Source organism: Bos indicus, chromosome X (genome assembly GCF_029378745.1).
Source record: "Bos indicus isolate NIAB-ARS_2022 breed Sahiwal x Tharparkar chromosome X, NIAB-ARS_B.indTharparkar_mat_pri_1.0, whole genome shotgun sequence".
NCBI classification, from domain to species: domain Eukaryota; kingdom Metazoa; phylum Chordata; class Mammalia; order Artiodactyla; family Bovidae; genus Bos; species Bos indicus.
The window spans coordinates 40,027,407-40,048,254 of NC_091789.1; the positions used below are offsets into that span (position 1 = coordinate 40,027,407).

General features: G+C 41.9%; 1 protein-coding gene across 1 annotated transcript in view; it reads right to left on the reverse strand.

Moving 5' to 3' along the window:
* Window positions 1–272: 272 nt before the first annotated feature.
* LOC109561910 (histone-lysine N-methyltransferase PRDM7) overlaps window positions 273–20,848 on the reverse strand; it is a 62,499-nt gene continuing 41,923 nt past the window's right edge. Inside the window, exons 6-12 of the mRNA XM_070784075.1 lie at window positions 16,842–16,891; window positions 5,670–5,826; window positions 4,731–4,832; window positions 4,246–4,517; window positions 3,256–3,323; window positions 1,887–2,132; window positions 273–357 (exon numbers count right to left, since the gene is read on the reverse strand). Coding sequence (XP_070640176.1) covers window positions 273–357; window positions 1,887–2,132; window positions 3,256–3,323; window positions 4,246–4,517; window positions 4,731–4,832; window positions 5,670–5,826; window positions 16,842–16,891 — 980 coding nt within the window. The remainder of the gene's footprint in view (window positions 358–1,886; window positions 2,133–3,255; window positions 3,324–4,245; window positions 4,518–4,730; window positions 4,833–5,669; window positions 5,827–16,841; window positions 16,892–20,848) is intronic.

The following is a 20,848-nucleotide window of genomic DNA, read 5'->3' on the forward strand; positions in this document are numbered from 1 at the left end:
ACCCCAGAGAAGGAGTGGGGCTGGGGCCCAGCCCCTGAGTTCTCCTGGAGCCCGGCCCTCACTCCTCCTTTCCTCTCAGCTCCAAGCACTTGACTGTGTTGGGGACAAGGGGTCCCTCTGAGCTTTCTTCCTGAGTCAGACCAGGCTTTCAGCATGTAACGTGCTCTGCTCTTGAAAGGCTTACCACCACATTGTGAAACGTGCCCTTTCAAAAACAGTGGGGGGACAGAGATCCTGCCTGCATGGGTCCTGCCAGCACTGTTACCCAGATCTCAGCTTTTCTCGGAAGGGGGAATGGAATAGATGATGACAGACATGGCAGAGATGGTGGTCCCCAGGAAGGCAGGGATGGTGAACCTGAGTAACAAATGCCCAAGGGGACCAGGAACTCTGAGTGCACCCCCTCTTCAACCTCCCCAGCCATAAATCAGGGACATTACCTGAGGTCCCACACATGAAGTGGTTGGGTAGCCCCCTGTGAAGTCCTTAGACTTGAACCAAGCTTCTTCTGGACAGTAGGGACGCCACTGGCTACCATCCAGCTAAGCTGGGTAGTGTCTGTCACCTACTCACCTGGACCCACACTCCTGAGGGTGGAGACTCACTGACTTCGATCCATTTGGCTTCAAAGGGTGGCTCTTTCCATGGGGTCTTTCTTTGATGGGTATTGTCTTGAGGACGCCAATCACCAAGGTGTGTCCTGCTTACTTTAATTATCCCCTGGTGAGTCATGTGCTCTAAAAAGCTTTATATGCCTGTTTATACCACTAACCGCTGGGCAAACACTCTCCTTAAGACAGGGACATTAAGAAGATGGGTGACTGCAGCCTTGTGGTCACTCTTACCTGTCACAGACCTCTCAGAGGCTGTCCATTGGGTGAATGCAGAATAATGGTTGCTTTGGTGTGTCATAGACCTCTCAGAGGCCATGTTCAGGGTGAATGCAGGCTCATTTATTTCATTGACTCTTAGTCCATTTAACATGCACTAGGAAGCCCTGGTTAAAAATACATCTCCAGCCAGACTCCTCACACCCTCACTTCCATGCATCTTCAGCCAGCCCACTCTCCCCTCATGTCTGGCAATGAACTGACCTCTGAGGGGACTCCCCACTGCTGTCTCTTCCCAAAAATGAACCGAATCATCATCTTGGCACAAAGAATATACTGCTTGCAGCTGAAAGCCGCATGGTTGTTCTGTGTCATCCAGGAAGACCCCTGGGGCCTGCACATGGACACAGGTGCTGAGGCTTTGGTGTTCTGTCCAGCCTCCTTCCTCTCCCTCTGTGTTTCCTCCCAGGACCACTGGCATCGCCTCTCTTCCCGGCCCAGGGGCTGCAATACTGGCTGCTCCCCTGCGTGAAATCCTTTCCCAGAGGTGTTATCTCTGCAGAGATTCTGCTACACCATCCTTCTCCACACCCCACCCCCTGCTCACTCTAATCTGAGGCACTTTTCCTGCACCAGTTTTGCTTAGAGCACCAGCCCCTGTCTAGTATGAATCCAGTGCTGCCCCAAGGCAGTGGTTCTGTCTGTTTCAGTGCATGGGGCCCTAACTGGCACAGAATATGAACTCACATGACAACAACCTGAAACAGTAACTGAATGCAAATCACTGTACACATGTCACTTAGAAATGTGGAGTAAATGAGGGAGAAACAGGTAAAGGTGAGAGTGCTGGTAGGTGCTAGAAAACTTGCTTTTAGCTTCTAAGACTTTCAGCAGAAGGTGATGGTACAGGTTTTTTGCATGAAGTATTGAAAATTAGAACTAACATTTTAATATAAATATTTTTCATAACAGTCATGAAATGAATCAAATTTTGAGGAATTTTAATTGTGACTTGACTGACTTTACACCAGATTGTACTATGGTTCAGAATCGGACCTGGGAAGCTCCCCAGAATGGGGTGGGGTGCTGGAAGAGGGGTGACCCTCTACTCCCCCGGCTGCAAACATGCTCTTCCCCCTGCTTTCACACTTGATGCCAAGTTTCTCGCCATACTCGTCCCCATACCAGACCAGCAGCTCACAGCCAGGCCTGACCACCTGGCAGGTTCTGTAGAAGATCTGCCCATGATACTGGAAGGCCACCAGGTTCTGCTCCTCATAGTGTCGGGCACAGTTCACATACCTGGGGTTGAGGCCAAGAAAGGGAAAGAAACCACAGGTGATGAGTCCCCTCTACTGTCAGACCATGCCCAGCTCCTTGCCTTCAGGCTGAGGCCACCATGGCTCCCACTGCCCCTCATGGGGACTGTCTGTTCACACCTTTGACCATGGCATGTGAATTCCTATTTCCAGATCCTATTTCTCATCCTCTTCCTAGCTGGAATGCTTTCCTCTCCTTACCTAATTAGCCATTGTACAGAGCCCAGTTCCAGACTTGTTTCCACCTGGACTGTCCGTAAGACTGGTAACCTCCAGCTCCTCTAAACTCTGAATTAAGTTCTCTTTCATTTCACAGGACTTGGTGCTCTTAGGCTAGCATGCATCCCTCAGCACTCACCCCAACCTGCCTTTTCTCCCGAGGCTTTTCTCCAATCTCCCCATGTGTATCCAGGGTCCTATTCACTTGCCCACCCCCTCCCATGGAAACTTGTAGAGTGCTCTGACATAGCTTGAGACACACCACAGTAATAGTTTATTCACTTTCTCTCTGCATTGATGAAAGGAGAGGCCCTCAGAGAGGGGGCATGCTCATGGCCATTCTGCCCCACATTCCTCCCCAGGCCTCAGGGCCCACTTCTCACTGGAACCGAGCCTAGGGAGGTTGTTGCCCACGTGGACTCAAGGTTTCCCATTTTAGGTTATCCTGGCACTGTGCAGTTATTCAAAAATAGAAAAATTAAGGTTACTATTTGTAAAATCAACTGGCTCATGTCTGTCTTCAGCATCTTCTCCAAAAGGACATGGGTTGTGTGATCTGCTTCAGTAATGAAGTTCACTGTCTAAACTGGGGCATAAGGTGCTTGGTAAGTGTCAATTAAGTGAATTAAAGTGTCCCTGGTGAATCTAGACTCCTCAAGTTGTTTTCAAGTACCTCAGTTTTGTTGAGCATATAGACTTATATTTTGAGGGCACATGCTATATTTTTCTTCTTTTCTTTCTAACATATTTTGAAATGAAAGAGCATGATATGGAGGGAAAAGAGGAAAGAAGATGTAAAAGCTATTGAGGGAGACGGGTTGAGAAGGAAAGGGGTGTGGGCTTCAGGGAGGAGTGGAGTCTACAAACTGCAGACTCATTGCACTCACCTCATCCAGTTGGCCAAAGACGTGTCCTTTCCATCCACATACTCGTAGCTGTTTCTCCCTTTGGTGATCTGAATGTCAGAAAAGAGATACAAGCTTTCATCTTTATTTATTTTTTTGGTGGAAGTAATAGAATAAATTATTCCCTCTGCTGTCATTCTGCTCTTCAGCCTGCATGGATTCAGCTTCCAGTCAGACCACATGGTAAGCTCCTTAATCATAATTTTAAGTCTGAGTCTATTGGCACATTGAAGGCAAGGGCTCCACAAGGAAGGAGTCACTTCTGTATGCCTGTACTGCTGTCTCTCACCTCTCCTCTGATCTTTAGCTAGAAGTCCTGTGTGCCTGTACCACTGTCTCCCACATTCCTCTGATCTTTATATAGAAGTCCTGTGTTCATGTAGTCCAGTAGTCATGTATGGATGTGAGTTGGACTATACAGAAAGATGAGTACTGAAGAATCCATGCTTTTGAACTGTGGTGTTGGAGAAGACTCTTGAGAATCCCTTGGACTGCAAGGAGATCCAACCAGTCCATCCTAAAGGTGATCAGTCCTGGGTGTTCATTGGAAAGACTGATGTTGAAGCTGAAACTCCAATACTTTGGCCACCTAATGCGAAGAGCTGACTCATTTGAAAAGACCCTGATGCTGGGAAAGATTGAGGGCAGGAGGAGAAGGGGACTACAGAGGATGAGATTGTTGGATTACATCACTGACTCAACAGACATGGGTTTGGGTAGATTTTGGCAGTTGGTGATGGACAGGGAGGGCTGGTGTGCTGCGGATCATGGGGTCGCAGAGTCAGACACGACTAGCGGTTGAACTGAACTGAATCTGTGTTCATGCCCAGTGCACACAGTACACAGGGCTGACTGTGTCATTGCCGACCATGTCATCACCATCTGCATCCTTTAATGTAGATATGAAGTACCCCTCCCAACACACACAAGGGATTAGTGGCCAGAGGACATAGAAAGAGGGTTATTTCTCACCAGCCAGGAGTATCCACTGTTGATGGCCTCTTTATCATCTGTGATTTGGCCCTCGTAGGGGCCAAAGTGCAGGCCCAGAGGCAGATGAGACGCCTCGTTCCACACTCCAAGCCCAGCCTCAGGGATGCCTGACAGTTTGATACTTAACCCAGGGGGCAAAGTGAGGACTGAGCGGTTGGCATGCCCCTTTTCCACTGCAGAGTCCTTTACAAAGGTTGGGGGCCCGTGGGCATCACAGCTGTCAATGAAGAAGTTCTGACACTCCTGACAATCTGGAGGTGAGAGCAACAGGGATGAGGGGAGGTATAGTGATGTTGGTGGTCGTAAAGACCTTCGGAAAGAACTGGGGAACTCATGGCATTTGGCCTTGATCCTGTACCCCAAGACATAGAGGAAGGAGATGATAGGAGAACCAAATGGTGAAGTGAAGTTATTGGATCAAGGCCTCATAACCCCTTCATGAATGGGCCAGCGGGGTCACTCACAGAGGTAGTCATCATCCTGGGGCTCGCTGACCTCTTGGTACACATGGCCCTTTCTTTCTCGCAGACTGTACCTCTTCATGTCAGTCTCCTTTCTTCTGAGTTCTAAGATGGAGAACAGAAGCTAAGCAAGGATGGTGGGGTCTGGAGAGTTAGTCACTGTTTTATCAGAAAAAACAGTGATCTGTGAGATCTCATACTTGTCAGCTATACACTTTGTCAAAACTTTTTCTTTCCATTTATTTTTCAAACTTTTACTTTTGTATTTTATTGTTTTCATGTTACATTATTTATTTATTGGCCACGCTGCATGGCCTGTGGGATCTTAGTTCCATGACTAGGAATGGAACCCACACTTCCTGAAGTGGAAGCATGGAGTCTTAACCACTTAACCACTAGAAAGTCCCTTCTCTATACTTTGTTTGTTCTGCCTTTATCTAGTAGTTCAGGATACTGAGATTCCACAGATGCCCAGTTCAGTGTTATCTTCCTGCACTTCCTGTTAGTAGGTTTTACTTCCCAACCTTCTTACTTAGGAAATGGTTCACTGACACATCTATTCAGAAAATAAATGTTAAGGGCACATGACACATAAGGCATTGAGCAGAGGTCTGGGCATAAACACTAATAAAGCATGGTCCCTATTATCACAGCTGGATTTATTGAACCACTTGTATGTGTCAGCAGTATTGCATTTAATGTAATGCTTTCAAACACTGTATGAGTTATGTATCCTTATCTTCACTTTACAGATGAACAATCAGGACCTCAGAAAATGTATAAGATTTTCCTCAGGTCCCAGTGCTAACTTCATGTCTCAGATCAGTCCACCTTAAACCCATGTCTACCCAAAGTCCACACCACACACCTACGCCATACTTTTTACCTTTTCTACAGGAATTAGAGGAACCAATTAGAGCAACTCTCCAAGTTTTCTCTTACCGACTTTTTGTCTGGAGTGCTGTTCAAGGGTCCTTGTTTCTCGGGGAGGGTTCGCTGGTTTCTGAGCCCACTTGGAGCCACTTGTATTCAGCAATTTTGCTGCTCCTTGCAATTTCTTCAAACTGGACACCTTACTTAATGGTCCCCTGGACTTTCCCTTAGATGTGAGTAAAAGAGAATATGTATTTCTTTAGTTCTTTAGGACTGTATGAAGTGTTTTCACATGCATGACTTTAGTTAATACTTTTAAAATTATTGGAAATACCTGATGGAGGGGAAGTCTGAACACTGGAATGTAAAACAAGGACCTAAGTGGGCAATGAATCAAAACTATAATTCATATCTTAAGGTTATTCCCCTTCAATATTCTGCATAAAGGTAAGAGCAAGGCAGGGAGAATAGTTGGAGGTCAGGGAAAGAAGAGGGTAAGGGCTCATAAGGAAATCCGTGGTTTTTCTATTAATTAGTGGATGTTTGATGGTTGAGGAAGGATGAAAAATTACAGAGGGGACAAAACACATCTGGAAAGTATGGTGACAAAGCAGTGAGATTGAGAAGAGAAAAACGACTGGCAGAAGGACATTTAGACAATAAAGAAAATGAGCTGAACGTTGCAGGTTGCTATGTCCTACAATGTTCGAATTAAAGTAGCTGGACTCATCAATTCTGCTTGAAGAAGGCTGTACGACTAGCTGGTTCTCCTCAATTTCCTGATGCATAAATAGGTATACATTCTAATTCTCAATGTTACAGTGGACATGAAATTTAATAATATTCAACAAATCGTTGTGTGAGCTATTTAATACAGTATGAATGTCAGCATACACCCTTGCCATCAATATATTCCCTCAACTGCCTTTATAATTGAAGTCTAGCTCACAAATACTATCTTCAGCATTCCTTGAATTCTTATTCCTAGATGAAAACTTAAATGTGGAGTCACTCATTCACAAAACATTCAGGAGGCCCTCAGGGGCTTTGAGCTGAGCCTGGACTTCTGAGAATTAAGGGGTATGGGCTAGGCTCTCAAAGCTGACAACACAGGGGCAGGCTAAACAAATGATTCCATACAGGATAGTTGCCTAATCAGAGCTCAGAGGAAGGGCTTGTTACTTCCTCCTACAAGAATAAGCATTTGAAATCATGTGCAGATGATGAGTTTCTACTCAAAAGCAAGTAACCTATGTGAAGTCCTTCAGTTACCTTTTTTTTTTTTTTTTTTGGCCACTGACTTAGCAGTTCATTTATCACTGTTATTTTTTTTTCTTTACAATATTGTATTGGTTTTGACATACATTGACATGAATCTGCCACGGGTGTAGATATGGTCCCAAACCTGAACACCCCCCTCCCACCTCCCTCCCCATCACATCTCTCTGGGTCATACCAGTGCACCAGTCCCGGCACCCTGTCTCATGCATCAAACCTGGATTGATGATTCGTTTCACATATGATAATATACATGTTTCAATGCCATTCTCCCACCCTCGCCCTCTCCCACAGAGTCCAAAAGACTGTTCTATACATCTGTGTCTCTTTTGCTGTCTTGCATACAGGGTTATTGTTAACATCTTTCTAAATTCCATATATATGTGTTATTATACTGTATTGGTGTTTTTCGTTCTGGCTTACTTCACTCTGTATAATAGGCTCCACTTTCATCCACCTCATTAGAACTTATTCAAATGTATTCTTTTTAATGGCTGAGTAATACTCCATTGTGTATATGTACCGCGGCTTTCTTGTCCATTCATCTGGTGATGGACATCTAGGTTGCTTCCATGTCCTGGCTATAATAAACAGTGCTGCAATGAACATTGGGGTACATGTGTCTCTTTCAATTCTGGTTTCCTCGGTGTGTATGCCCAGCGGTGGGATAGCTGGGTCATATGGCAGTTCTGTTTCTAGTTTTTTAAGGAATCTCCACACTGTTCTCCATAGGGGCTGTACTAGTTTGCATTCCCACCAACAGTGTAAGAGGGTTCCCTTTTCTCCACACCCTATCCAGCATTTATTGCTTGTAGACTTTTGGATAGCAGCCAATCTGACTGGCAATAATGGTACCACAAGGTGGTCTTAATTTGCATTTCTCTGATAATGAGTGATGTTGAGCATCTTTTCATGTGTTTGTTAGCCATCTGTATGTCTTCTTTGGAGAAATTTTTATTTTGTTCTTTGCCCATTTTTTGATTGGGTCATTTATTTTTCTGGAATTGAGCTGCAGGAGTTGCTTGCATATTTGGGAGATTAATTCTTTGTCAGTTGCTTCATTTGCTATTATTTTCTCCCATCCTGAAGGTTGTCTTTTCACTTTGCTTATAGTTTCCTTTGTTGAGCAGAGTTTTCAATTTTAACTAGGTCCCATTTGTTTATTTTTGCTTTTATTTCCAATATTCTGGGAGGTGGGTCACAGAGGATCCTGCTGTGATGTATGTCGGAGAGTATTTTGCCTATGTTCTCCTCTAGGAGTTTTATAGTTTCTGGTCTTACATTTAGATCTTTAATCCATTTTGAGTTTATTTTTGTGTATGGTGTTAGAAAGTGTTCTAGTTTCATTCTTTTACAAGTGGTTGACCAGTTTTCCCAGCACCACTTGTTAAAGAGATTGTCTTTAATCCATTGTATATTCTTGCCTCCTTTGTCAAAGATAAGGTGTCCATAGGTGCGTGTATTTATCTCTGGGCTTTCTATTTTGTTCCATTGATCAATATTTCTGTCTTTGTGCCAGTACTTCCTCAAGACTCAAGACTTCCTCCAGGGAGCATCTGTACAGCCCTCTGTCCGTCAGAAACTCAGCCATATACCAGAACCCCAAGGACGGCCCTTCTAGCTCCTTCTCCCATCTGATGGCTCCTCCTCTGGCCTCCAGTTCCCGGCAAAAAAAAAAAAAAAAAGAAAAAAAAGATGACTGTGGTTTTGTAGTAGAGCCTGAAGTCAGGCAGGTTGATTCCTCCAGTTCCCTTTCTCAATTTTGCTTTGGCTGTTCGAGGTTCTTTGTATTTCCATACAAATTGTGAAATTATTTGTTCTAGCTCTGTGAAAAATACCGTTGGTAGCTTGATAGGGATTGCATTGAACCTATAGATTGCTTTGGGTAGTATACTCATTTTCACTATACTGATCCGTCCAATCCATTAACAAGGTATATTTCTCCATCTACTTGTGTACTCTTTGACTCATTTCACTAGTGTTTTATAGTTTTCTATATATAGGTCTTTAGTTTCTTTAGGTAGATATATTCCTAAGTATTTTATTCTTTTCGTTGCAATGGTGAATGGAATTGTTTCCTTACTTTCTGTTTCTATTTTCTCATTGCTAGTGTAAACAAAGGTAAGGGACTTCTGTGTGTTGATTTTATATCCTGCAACTTTACTATAGTCATTGATTAGCTCTATTAATTTTCTGGTGGAGTCTTTAGGGTTTCCTATGTAGAGGATCATGTCATCTGCAAACAGTCAGAGTTTTACTTCTTCTTTTCCAATCTGGATTCCTTTTATTTCCTTTTCTGCTTTGATTGTTGTGGCCAAAACTTCCAAAACTCTTTTGAGTAGTAGTGGTGAAAGTGGGCACCCTTGTCTTGTTCCTGACTTTAGGGGAAATGCTTTCAATTTTTCACCATTGAGGATAATGTTTGCTGTGGGTTTGTCATATAAAGCTTTTATTATGTTGAGGTATGTTCCTTCTCTTCCTGATTTCTGGAGGGTTTTTTTTTTTAATCATAAATGGATGTTGAATTTTGTCAAAGGCTTTCTCTGCATCTATTGAGATAAACATATGGTTTTTATTTGTCAGTTTGTTAATGTGATATATTACCTTGATTGATTTGTGGGTATTGAAGAATCCTTGCATCCCTGGGATAAAGCCCACTTGGTCATGATGTATGATATTTTTAATGTGTTGTTGGATTCTGTTTGGTAGAATTTTGTTAAGGACTTTTCCATCTATGTTCATCAGTGATATTGGCTTGTAGTTTTCTTTTTTTGTGGCATCTCTGTCTAGTTTGGGTATTAGGGTGGTGGTGAGCTCATAGAGTGAGTTTGAAAGTTTACCATTCTCTGCAATTTTCTGGAAGAGTTTGAGTAGGATAGGTGTTAGCTCTTCTCTAAATATTTTGGTAGAATTCAGCTGTGAAGCCATCTGGTCCTGGGCTTTTGTTTGCTGGAAGATTTCTGATTACTGTTTCAATTTCCATGCTTGTGATGGGTATGTTAAGATTTTCTATTTCTTCCTGGTTCAGTTTTGGGAAGTTCTACTTTTCTAAGCATTTGTCCATTTCTTCCAAGTTGTCCATTTTATTGGCATATAGTTGCCAATAAATATTAGTCTCCTATGATCCTTTGTATTTCTGTGTTGTCTGTTGTGATCTCTCCATTTTCATTTCTAATTTTATGGATTTGATTTTTCTCCCTTTGTTTCTTGATGAGTCTGGCTAACGGTTTGTCAATTTTATTTATCTTCTCAAAGAACCAGCTTTTGGCTTTGTTGATTTTTGCTATGGTCTCTTTTGTTTCTTTTGCATTTATTTCTGCCCTAATTTTTAAGATTTCTTTCCTTCTACTAACCCTGGGGTTCTTCATTTCTTCCTTTTCTAGTTGCTTTAGGTGCAGAGTTAGGTTGTTTATTTGACTTTTTTCTTGTTTCTTGAGGTATGCCCATATTGCTATGAACCTTCCCCTTAGCACTGCTTTTACAGTGTCCCACAGGTTTTGGGTTGTTATGTTTTCACTTTAATTCATTTCTATGCATGTTTTGATTTCTTCTGTGATTTGCTGGTTATTCAGCAGCGTGTTGTTTAGCCTCCATATGTTGGAATTTTTTAATCGTTTTTCTCCTGTAATTGAGATCTAATCTTACTGCGCTGTGGTAAGAAAAGATGGTTGGAATGATTTCAGGCTTTTTAAATTTACTAAGGCTAGATTTATGGCCCAGGATGTGATCCATCTTCGAGAAGATTCCATGTACACTTAAGAAAAAGGTGAAATTCATTGTTTGGGAGTGAAATGTCCTATAGATATCAATTAGGTCTAACTGGTCCATTGTCTCATTTAAAGTTTGTGTTTCCTTGCTAATTTCCTGTTTAGTTGATCTATCCATAGGTGTGAGTGGGGTATTAAAAGTCTCCCACTATTATTGTGTTATTGTTAATTCCCCCTTTTATACTTGTTAGCATTTGTCTTACATATTGCAGTGCTCCTATGTTGGGTGCATATATATTTATAATTGTTATATCTTCTTCTTGGATTGATCCTTTGATCATTATGTAGTGTCCTTCTTTGTGTCTCTTCACAGCCTTTGTTTTAAAGTCTGTTTTATCTGATATGAGTATTGCTACTCCTGTTTCTTTTGATCTCTATTTGCCTGGGATATATTATTCCAGCCCTTCACTTTCAGCCTATATGTGTCCCTTGTTTCGAGGTGGGTCTCTCGCTGACAACATATATAGGGGTATTGTTTCTGTATCCATTCAGCCAGTCTTTGTCTTTTGGTTGGGGCATTCAACCCATTTACATTGAAGGTAATTATTGATAAGTATGATCCCATTGCCATTTACTTTATTGTTTTGGGTTTGAGTTTATACACCCTTTTTGTGTTTCCTGTTTGGAGAAGATCCTTTAGCATTTGTTGAAGAGCTGGTTTGGTGGTGCTGAATTCTCTCAGCTTTTGCTTGTCTGTAAAGCTTTTGATTTGTCCTTCATATTTGAATGACATCCTTGCTGGGTACAGTAATCTGGGCAGTAGGTTATTTTCTTTCATCACTTTAAGTATGTCCTGCCATTCCCTCCTGGCCTGAAGAGTTTCTGTTGAAAGATCAGCTGTTATCCTTATGGGAATCCCCTTGTGTGTTATTTGTTGTTTTTCCGTTGCTGCTTTTAATATTTGTTCTTTGTGTTTGATCTTTGTTAATTTGATTAATATGTGTCTTGGAGTGTTTTGCCTTGGGTTTATCCTGTTTGGGACTCTCTGGGTTTCTTGGACTCGGGTGACTATTTCCTTCCCCATTTTAGGGAAGTTTTCAACTATTATCTCCTCAAATATTTTCTCATAGTCTTTCTTTTTATCTTCTTCTTCTGGAACTTCTGTGATTCGAATGTTGGGGTGTTTAACATTATCCCAGAGGTCTCTGAGGTTGTCCTCATTTCTTTTAATTGGTTTTTCTTTTTTCCTCTCTGATTAACTTATTTCTACCATTCTATCTTCTACCTCACTTATCCTATCTTCTGCCTCCGTTATTCTACTGTTGGTTCTCTCCAGAGTGTTTTTGGTCTCACTTATTGCATTATACATTATATACTGACTCTTTTTTATTTCTCCTAGGTCCTTGTTAAACCTTTCTTGCATCTTCTCAAATCTTTCCTCCAGGCTATTTATCTGCAACTCCATTTTATTTTCAAGATTTTGGATCATTTTCACTATCATTATTTGGAATTCTTTATCAGGTAGATTCCCTATATCTTCCTCTTTTGCTTGGTTTGGTGGGCATTTATCCTGTTCCTTTACCTGCTTGGCATTTCTATGCCTTTTCATCCTGTTTGTATTGTTGTGTTTGGGCTGGCCTTTCCCTATTCTGGCAGTTTGTGGTTCCTCTTTATTGTGGTGGTTCCTTGCTGTTGGTGGGGTTGAATGGTAGGCTTGTCAATGTTTCCTGGCTAGGGAAGCTTTTGTCGGTATTCTGGTGGGTGGAGCTGGATTTCTTCTCTCTGGAGTGCAATGAAGTGTCCAGCAATGAGTTTTGAGCTGTCAGTGGGTTTGTTGTGACTTTGGACAGCCTGTATATTGAAGTTGAGGGCTATGCTCCTGTGTTGCTGGAGAATTTGCATGGTATGTCTTGCTCTGGAACTTCTTAGCCCTTGGGTGGTGCTTGGTTTCAGTGTTGGTATGGAGGCATTTGAGGAGCTCCTATCAATTAATGTTCCCCGAAGTCAGGAGTTCTCTGGTGTTCTTAGGATTTGGACTTAAGCCTCCTGTCTCTGGTTTTCAGTCTTATTCTTACAGTAGCCTCAATTCTCCATCTATACTACACTGATGATAAAACATCTAGGTTAAAGACGAAAAGTTTCTCCACAGTGCAAAACACTGAGAGAGGTACACAGGGTTACATGGAGAAGAGAAGAGGGAAGAGGGAGATACAGGTGAACAGGAGGAGAAGGGGGGGAATCAAAAGGGGAGAGAGTGAGCTAGCCAGTAATCTCCTTATGTGCTCTCCACAGTCTGGATCCCTCAGAGATGTTCACAGTGTTACAAAGAGAAGAGAAGATGGAGGAAGTATACAGAGGTAGCCAGCAGGATAAAAGGGGGAATCAAAAGGAGAGAGACAGATCTAGCCAGTAATCAGTTTCCAAAGTGTTCTTCACAGCTCAGAATACACAAAGAGATTCACAGAGTTGGGTAGAGAAGAGAAAGGGGAGGGAGGAATTAGAGGCAACCTGGTGGAGAAAAAGGAGAGTCCAAAGAGGGAGAGAGCATTCAAGCCAGTAATCTTGCTCCCAAGTAAAAACAGGTACTGAAGATTGTGTTCTTTAGTTACAAAATTGATAACAAGTACCAAAAAGCAAAGATTAAAAATCTAGTGTAGAGGTTAGATTCTCAAAAAAAAAAAAAAAAAAAAATATATATATACACCTGAAGTTTGCTTTTAAAATAGTTTTTTTTTTTTTTTGCAAAGTAATAGTAGGTTATAAAAATGAAAATTAAAGGAGTAATAGAGGTCTTAAATATTAAAAAAAATTTAAAAATGGATAGTAGTAAAAATATATCTAGGACTTTCTCCACTGTTGTTGTGGACAGTGTGTGGTCAGTTCATTTTCAGATAGTTCCTTGATCTGGCTTGTACTTCACAAGATCTATAGGACCCTTCCTACGTTCAGTTCAGTTCAGTCGCTCAGTCGTGTCTGACTCTTTGCGACCCCATGAATTGCAGCATGCCAGACCTCCCTGTCCATCACCAACTCCCGGAGTTCACTCAGACTTATGTCCATTGAGTCGGTGATGCCATCCAGCCATCTCGACCTCTGTCGTCCCCATTCTCCTCCTGCCCCCAATCCCTCCCAGCATCAGAGGGATTTTTCAATAAGTCAACTTTTCCAATAAGTCAACTCTTCTCACGAGGTGGCCAAAGTACTGGAGTTTCAACTTTAGCATCATTCCTTCCAAAGAACACCCAGGACTGATCTCCTTTAGAATGGACTTGTTGGATCTCCTTGCAGTCTAAGGGACTCTCAAGAGTCTTCTCCAACACCACAGTTCAAAAGCATCAGTTCTTTGGTGCTCAGCTTTCTTCACAGTCCAACTCTCACATCCATACATGACTACTGGAAAAACCATAGCCTTGACTAGATGGACCTTTGTTCGCAAAGCAATGTCTCTGCTTTTGAAGATGTTATCTAGGTTGGTCATAACTTTCCTTCCAAGGAGTAAGTGTCTTTTAATTTCATGGCTGCAATCACCATCTGCAGTGATTTTGGAGCCCCCAAAAATAAAGTCTGACACTGTTTCCACTGTTTCCCCATCTATTTGCCATGAAGTGATGGGACCAGATGCCATGATTTTAGTTTTCTGAATGCTGAGCTTTAAGCCAACTTTTTCACTCTCCTCTTTCACTTTCATCAAGAGGCTTTTAGTTCCTCTTCACTTTCTGCCATAAGGGTGGTGCTATCTGCATATCTGAGGTTATTGACATTTCTCCTGGCAATCTTGATTCCAGCTTGTGCTTCTTCCAGCCCAGCGTTTTTCATGATATACTCTGCATATAAGTTAAACAAGCAGGGTGACAATATACAGCCTTGATGTACTTCTTTTCCTATTTGGAACGAGTCTGTTGTTTCATGTCCAGTTCTAACTGTTGCTTCCTGACCTGTATATAGGTTTCTCAAGAGGCAGGTCAGGTGGTCTGGTATTCCCATCTCTTGTAGTTGGTGCTAACTACAGGGTTTTAATCTATTGCACCTGTTACTTCCAAGGAGGTTCCCTATGTTTCAGCTTCTTCTGTTTGCTGGTCTCTTCAGTGTCTAATTTCCGCCCTGACACAAGGGGGTGGTGGTGATCACTTTTTTAGGCTCATTTGTTCAGTCATGCTGTGGGGATGGAGGAACACTGCCAACAAATATCACTGGAGTGTGCTTGCAGTGGCTCGGCCACACTGGGTTTGCCCATGCTCATGGCGTGTGTGCTTTCCCTGTATACACTGCTTAGGCTCTGGGTTGCTTTGCTGGGAACTGTCTGAGGCAGGCCCTAAGTTGTATGCACTTCTCAGGTCTAAACCACTCAGGTTCAGGTTCTTGGGTACTCCACAGAGGCACAGACTTGATTGGGCCTGTGTTTTGTGCTCTTCCCAGGTCTGGGCAGCTCAGGTGAGCAGGTGCTTGGTAGGCACGGTTGCCCCCAGGTGGGGGCTGCAACTTATTGCCTCCCCCATCCCAGCTGCTTGGTTTTCTGGGTGTACAACGGGCATGCCTTCCAGGTGTGCTGTGCATCTCTTCTGGGGCGCTGATCTCTGCCTGCAACCCTCCCGGCAGATGTTGACCGACCAGAATCCCAAGAAGTCTTGGTTAGCAACAAAGCCTGCTTGCAGTTTGGTAGAGGATGCCTCTCTGGGGCCGCTATTGACCTTTTCTGGCTCTGGCTGCCCTCGCCTGCCTGTCTCCAAGGGGGGATGGGCTGGTCCGCAGCTGGCTACCTCTGCTCAGTCCTTTGTTCTGTGAGCGGGCCTGGTTGTGTCTTAGGTTAGGGCTTTTCGTGGGATAGCTATCCCACAGTCTGGGTTGCTATCTCAGGTTAGTTCCCTCAGATTGCCTTTGGGGCATTCAGGCCTGGTCCTTACCCTAAGCAATGCAGCCTATACCTCCCTGTCCGGCCCCCGTTTGGTAGTGGCGGGTGCAAGTGTCTGCACTGCTTCTCGGCTGAGAGTTGTCGTTAGGCACATAATCTGTGGGTTTTAATTATTTATTTATTTTTCCTCCTTATGTTGCCCTCTGAGGTTCCAAGGCTTGCCACTGACTCGCCAGTGAGAGTGTTTCCTGGTGTTTGGAAACTTCTCTCTTTTTTAAGACTCCCTTCCCAGGATGGATCTCTGTCCCTACCTCTTTTGTCTTTTTATCTTTTATATTTTTTCCTACCTCCTTTTGAAGACAATGGGCTGCCTTTCTGGGTGCCTGCATTCAGAAGTTGTTTTGTGGAATTTACTCAGCATTCAAATGTTCTTTCGATGTATTTGTGGGGGAGAAAGTGGTCTCCCTGTCCTATTCCTCCACCATCTTAGGATTGCATCCTACAGTTATTTTCTTACTTATTGTTTTTGAGTCTTAAACCTGAGGTTTGTCATGGCTGCGAGTTGCTTCCTCTTATTAGAGTGGGAGGCTCTGAGGTAGGGATCATGTCGCTTTCTTCATCTTGGACTGTCCATTCTACAAACTGCTCAACATATCCTTAAGCTTCTTCATCTTGGACCATACACTCTACAAACTGTCCAACATGTCCTTAAGCGTCTTCATTTTGGACCATCCACTCTACAAACTGCCCAACATGTCCTAAGGCTTCCCTTAGTCAGATGTCTTAGCATATCCCTCACTCAGTTCGGTTCAGTCGCTCAGTTGTGTCCGACTCTTTGCGACCCCATGAACCGCAGCACGCCAGGTCTCCCTGTCCATCACCAACTCCCAGAGTCCACCCTCACTAGCACAGCACAAAAGAACTGAGTTTTAAAACATCTCTCAGGTGAATGATATAAAGATGTATGAATTAGATGTATGAATAAACTTTATTGACCTATGAATGTTTTAACCAGTTTGTAAGGGGTTTAGAGAAGGTGCTTTGGATTAGATTGCGTTACCATTGATACGTAATCAAACATTTTTTTAAACCTCAGTTCCTTGATCTATAATGATGATAGCTATATACCTACTTATAGGTACTGTAGGATTATTTTAAGGTTTAAGTAAGTTTATTCACATAAAAGGCTTAAAGTCTATAATATTGTGAAAATAATGTAACAAATAGAACAGCCTACTATTGTTGCTGTTCTTACTAACTATAAAGATGGTGATGATATCAGGCATTGTGCTAAAGTTTCAGGACAGGAAGGCAGCAGTCTCCAGGATCTCTGTTTTTTCCTATTCTCACCTGTGACTGGATCCATGAAGAGGATTTTTTTGTCAATAGGATTTAGGAAATACTCACCTTTTGGTGTTTTCTGTGCTCCATTCTGAAGGCCTTCCTAGAAGGTTTACCTAGAAAATGATGAGAAACAGTGTTTTGGTCGGTAAATATTTCCAATCTCTGGGCATTCTAATTAAGGACAAAGAATTCTGAGCCAGAGAGTGACAAGAACAAGGAATAGCAAAGGAGGAATGGAAACTGATTTCTGTATCATCAACTCCTATGCTTCCACTGGGATCATTACATAATTTTCTTAAAATTAAAAAAAGAAACTTCATTTGTGCTTCATCTGAGGTCCATAAAGTATATAATAAATTTACTAGCCTTTCATGACAAAAATATTCAACAAAGTAGAAATAGACAGAAGTGACTGCAATATAATAAAGGTCAATGTGAAAAGTCTGTCTCTAACATCATAGTCACCAGTGAAAAGCTGAAAACTTCTAAGATCAAGGGAAAAAGGCAAGGATGCCCATTCTCAACATTTCTATTCAATATAATATTAGAAGTCCTCGACAGGGCATTAGATTAGAAAAGGAAACCAAAAACTTCCATTTGGAAAGAAAGAAGTAAAATTATGTCTGTTCACAGACGACATGATTTTAAAAAATCTTTAAAATTCTACACACACAAAAAAACCTGCACAGAAAGTTGCACAGTACAGAATCAACATTCAAATACCTTTCCATGCATGAACAATCAACATTCCAGAAAGGGAAATTAAAAAAAAATCCTATTTATATTTTTAAAGCTGTAGTCAAGAGCTAATTTGAATTAAAAAAAATTTTTATTTATTTATTTGTGCCAGGTCTTTGTTGTGGCATGTAGGATCTTGTTCCCTGCTATGGGACTGACCCCAAGTTCTCTGCATTGGGAGTGTAGAGTCTTAGCAAGTGGACCCCCAGAGAAGTCCCGATAATCTTATTTATAATAGTATCAAAAAGAATGAAATAATTGGGAGTAAACTTAAGGAGATGAAAGAATTATACATTGAAAATTACAAAGTATTGCTGAAAGGAATCTGACACAACTAAATAGAAAGGCATCTCACATTTATGGATTTGGAGACTTAATATTATTAAACTGTTCATACTACCCAAAGCAATTTAAAGATTCAGTGTCCTATTAAAATCCCAATGGAATTTTTTTCAGATATAGAAAGTCCATCCTACAGTTAATACGGAATCTCAGAGGACCCCAAATAGACAAAATAATCTTAGAAAGAACAGAAAAACTGGAGGTCTCTGATTTCAGAACATATTACAAAGGTACAGGAACCAAAAAGCGTAGTTTCAGCATAAAGTGCGTGCTTAGTCACTCAATTGTGTTGACTCTTTCCGACCTTTTGGACTGTAGCCCACAAGGCTCCTCTGTCTAGGGGATTTCTCAGGCAAGAATACTGGAGGGGATTGCCATTTCCTTCTCCAGGGGATCTTCTTAACTCATGGATTGAACCTGCATCTCCTGTGTCTCCTGCATTGAAGCAGATTCTTCACCTGCTGAGCCACTGAGGAAGCCCACTGGCATAAAGACAGAGGTACCAATCAATGGAACAGAATAGACAGCCACAAGTAAACGCTTGGATACATGGTCTAATGATCTTTATCAAGGGTGTCAAGACAACAGGGAAAGTTTAATCCCTGTAACAAATGGCCCTGGAGAAACAAAATATCCATATGCAAAATAATGAAGATCTTACATCACGAAGAAAAATCAACTCAGAATGGATTAAAGATCTAAATATAAGACTTGATAAGACTCTTAGAAGAAAACAAGGGTGAAGCTTCATGACATGAATCAGGAATGATTTCTTAGATATGATACCAAGTGCGCAAGTATTAGTAAAAGGTAAAAATAGACAAATGAGATTATGTTAATCTTAAAACCTCTGTGCAACAAAGGACACAAAGTGAAATGGATGAATAGAGTGAAACAAAGGAACAGAGTGAAAGACAAACTACAGGATGGTAGAAAATATTGTAAAATACGTATCTAATAAGGGGTTCATAAGTATACACCAATATGAAGGCTACTTATAAGCCAGGAAGAGAACCTGATTGACCATGATGGCACCCTGATATCACACTTCCATGCTCCAGCATTGGAAGAAAACAAACTTCTGTGGTTTAAGCCATGCAGTCTGTTTCATTATGGCAGCCTGAGCTGATGAACATGGTGGGAGAAGGCATTGAATAGACATTTCTCCAAAGAACATCCACAAATGCCAATAAACATATGAAAAGATGCTCAATATTACTAATCAATAGGGAAATACAAATTAAACCACAATGGAAATTATCTCATACCTTCTGTGATGGCCAATATGAATAAGAGGACAATAGCAAGTTTGGTAAGTATATGGAGAAATTAGAACACTTATACACTATTGTTGGAAATGTAAAATGTTGCAACCTTTACAGAAAACAGCATGGAGTTTCCTCAGAAAATTAGAACTGCTGTATGATCTAGTAATCCAACTACAGAGTATATTTCCATAAAAAATTGAAAGCGAGATCTTGAATAAATCTTGTGCACATCTATGGTCATTGCAGCATTATTCCCAGTTGGCAAGATGTGGAAGCAATCTAAATGTTCATTGGTGGATAAACAGATAAAGATTATATATATCATATATATTATATACCCATGCACACAATGGGATGTTTTGAAGCCTTAAAAAAGTATTTTATCATATGTGACCTCAGGGATAAGCCTTGATGATATTATGCTAAGTGAAATGAACCAATTAAAAAAAAGGCAAATATTGCATGATTCCACTTCTGTGAGGTACGTAAATTAATCAAATCCATGGAAACAGAAAATACAATTGTGGTTGCCAAGGACTATGAGGAGAAAGAATTGGAGAATTGTTGCTCAGTATGTGTAAAGCTTCAGTCATGCAAGATGAAAAAGTTCTACAGATTTGCTGTAGAGCAATGTGTACATAGTCAGCAATAGTGTACCATACACTCAGAAATTAAGAAGGTAAATAAAGATGTGTAGAGGTATGGTGAGAGAAGGCAATGGCACCCCACTCCAGTACTTTTGCCTGAAAAATCCCAAGGATGGAGGAGCGTGGTAGGCTGCAGTTCATATGGTTGCTAAGATTCGGACGTGACTGAGCGACTTCACTTTCACTTTTCATTTTCATGCATTGGAGAAGGAAATGGCAACCCACTCCAGTGTTTTTGCCTGGAGAATCCTAGGGACCTGGGAGCCTGGGGGGCTGCCGTCTATGGGGTTGCACAGAGTCAGACATGACTGAAGCAACTTAGCGGCAGCAGCAGAGGTATGGTGAACCATGGGGTATGTATTCCCTATGAAGAATCTCTCTTCATGTCAAAACCTTTGGTTTTCATTTCTCTTACACTAGTTTTCATAACCTAAGGGAACAGATGGTCTTCCCTGGTGGCAGAGTGGATGAGAATCTGCCTGCCGATGCAGAGGACACAGGTTTAGTCACTGGTCCAGGAAGATTTCATTTTCTGCAGGGCAACTAAGCCTGTGTGTCACAAACGACTGAGCCTGCATGTGCTCTGCCACGAGAAGTCAGTCACTGCAACCAGAGAAAGCCCCTGCACAGCAGCAAAGACCCAGTGCACCCAAAATTAAATAAATAATTTTTAAAAATCTGGGAGAACAGAAATCCATTGATGGAGAATCCTAGAATTATCAAAATTGTTTTCTCCAGTCTAGGCAGATTACCTCTTGTAAACTCTCTGAGCAGCAGAAGAGGAATTGAGCTGCTCACTTTTATTTTATAGTGAGTGTACTTAATTTTTTATTTACCTGAGGCTGTTTCTGGTCAGTGAAATGTGGGAAAGATAAGGGAGAATATACAGTTATCTCAAACCCTTTCCCAGATTCAAAACAAAGAATTTGTTTCACCTTAGGGTAAGAAGAAGAAGGAAATGGCAACCCACTCCAGTGTTCTTGCCTGGAGAATCCCAGGGACAGAGGAGCCTGGTGGGCTTCAGTCTATGGGGTCGCACAGAGTCGGACACGACTGACGCGACTTAGCAGTAGCA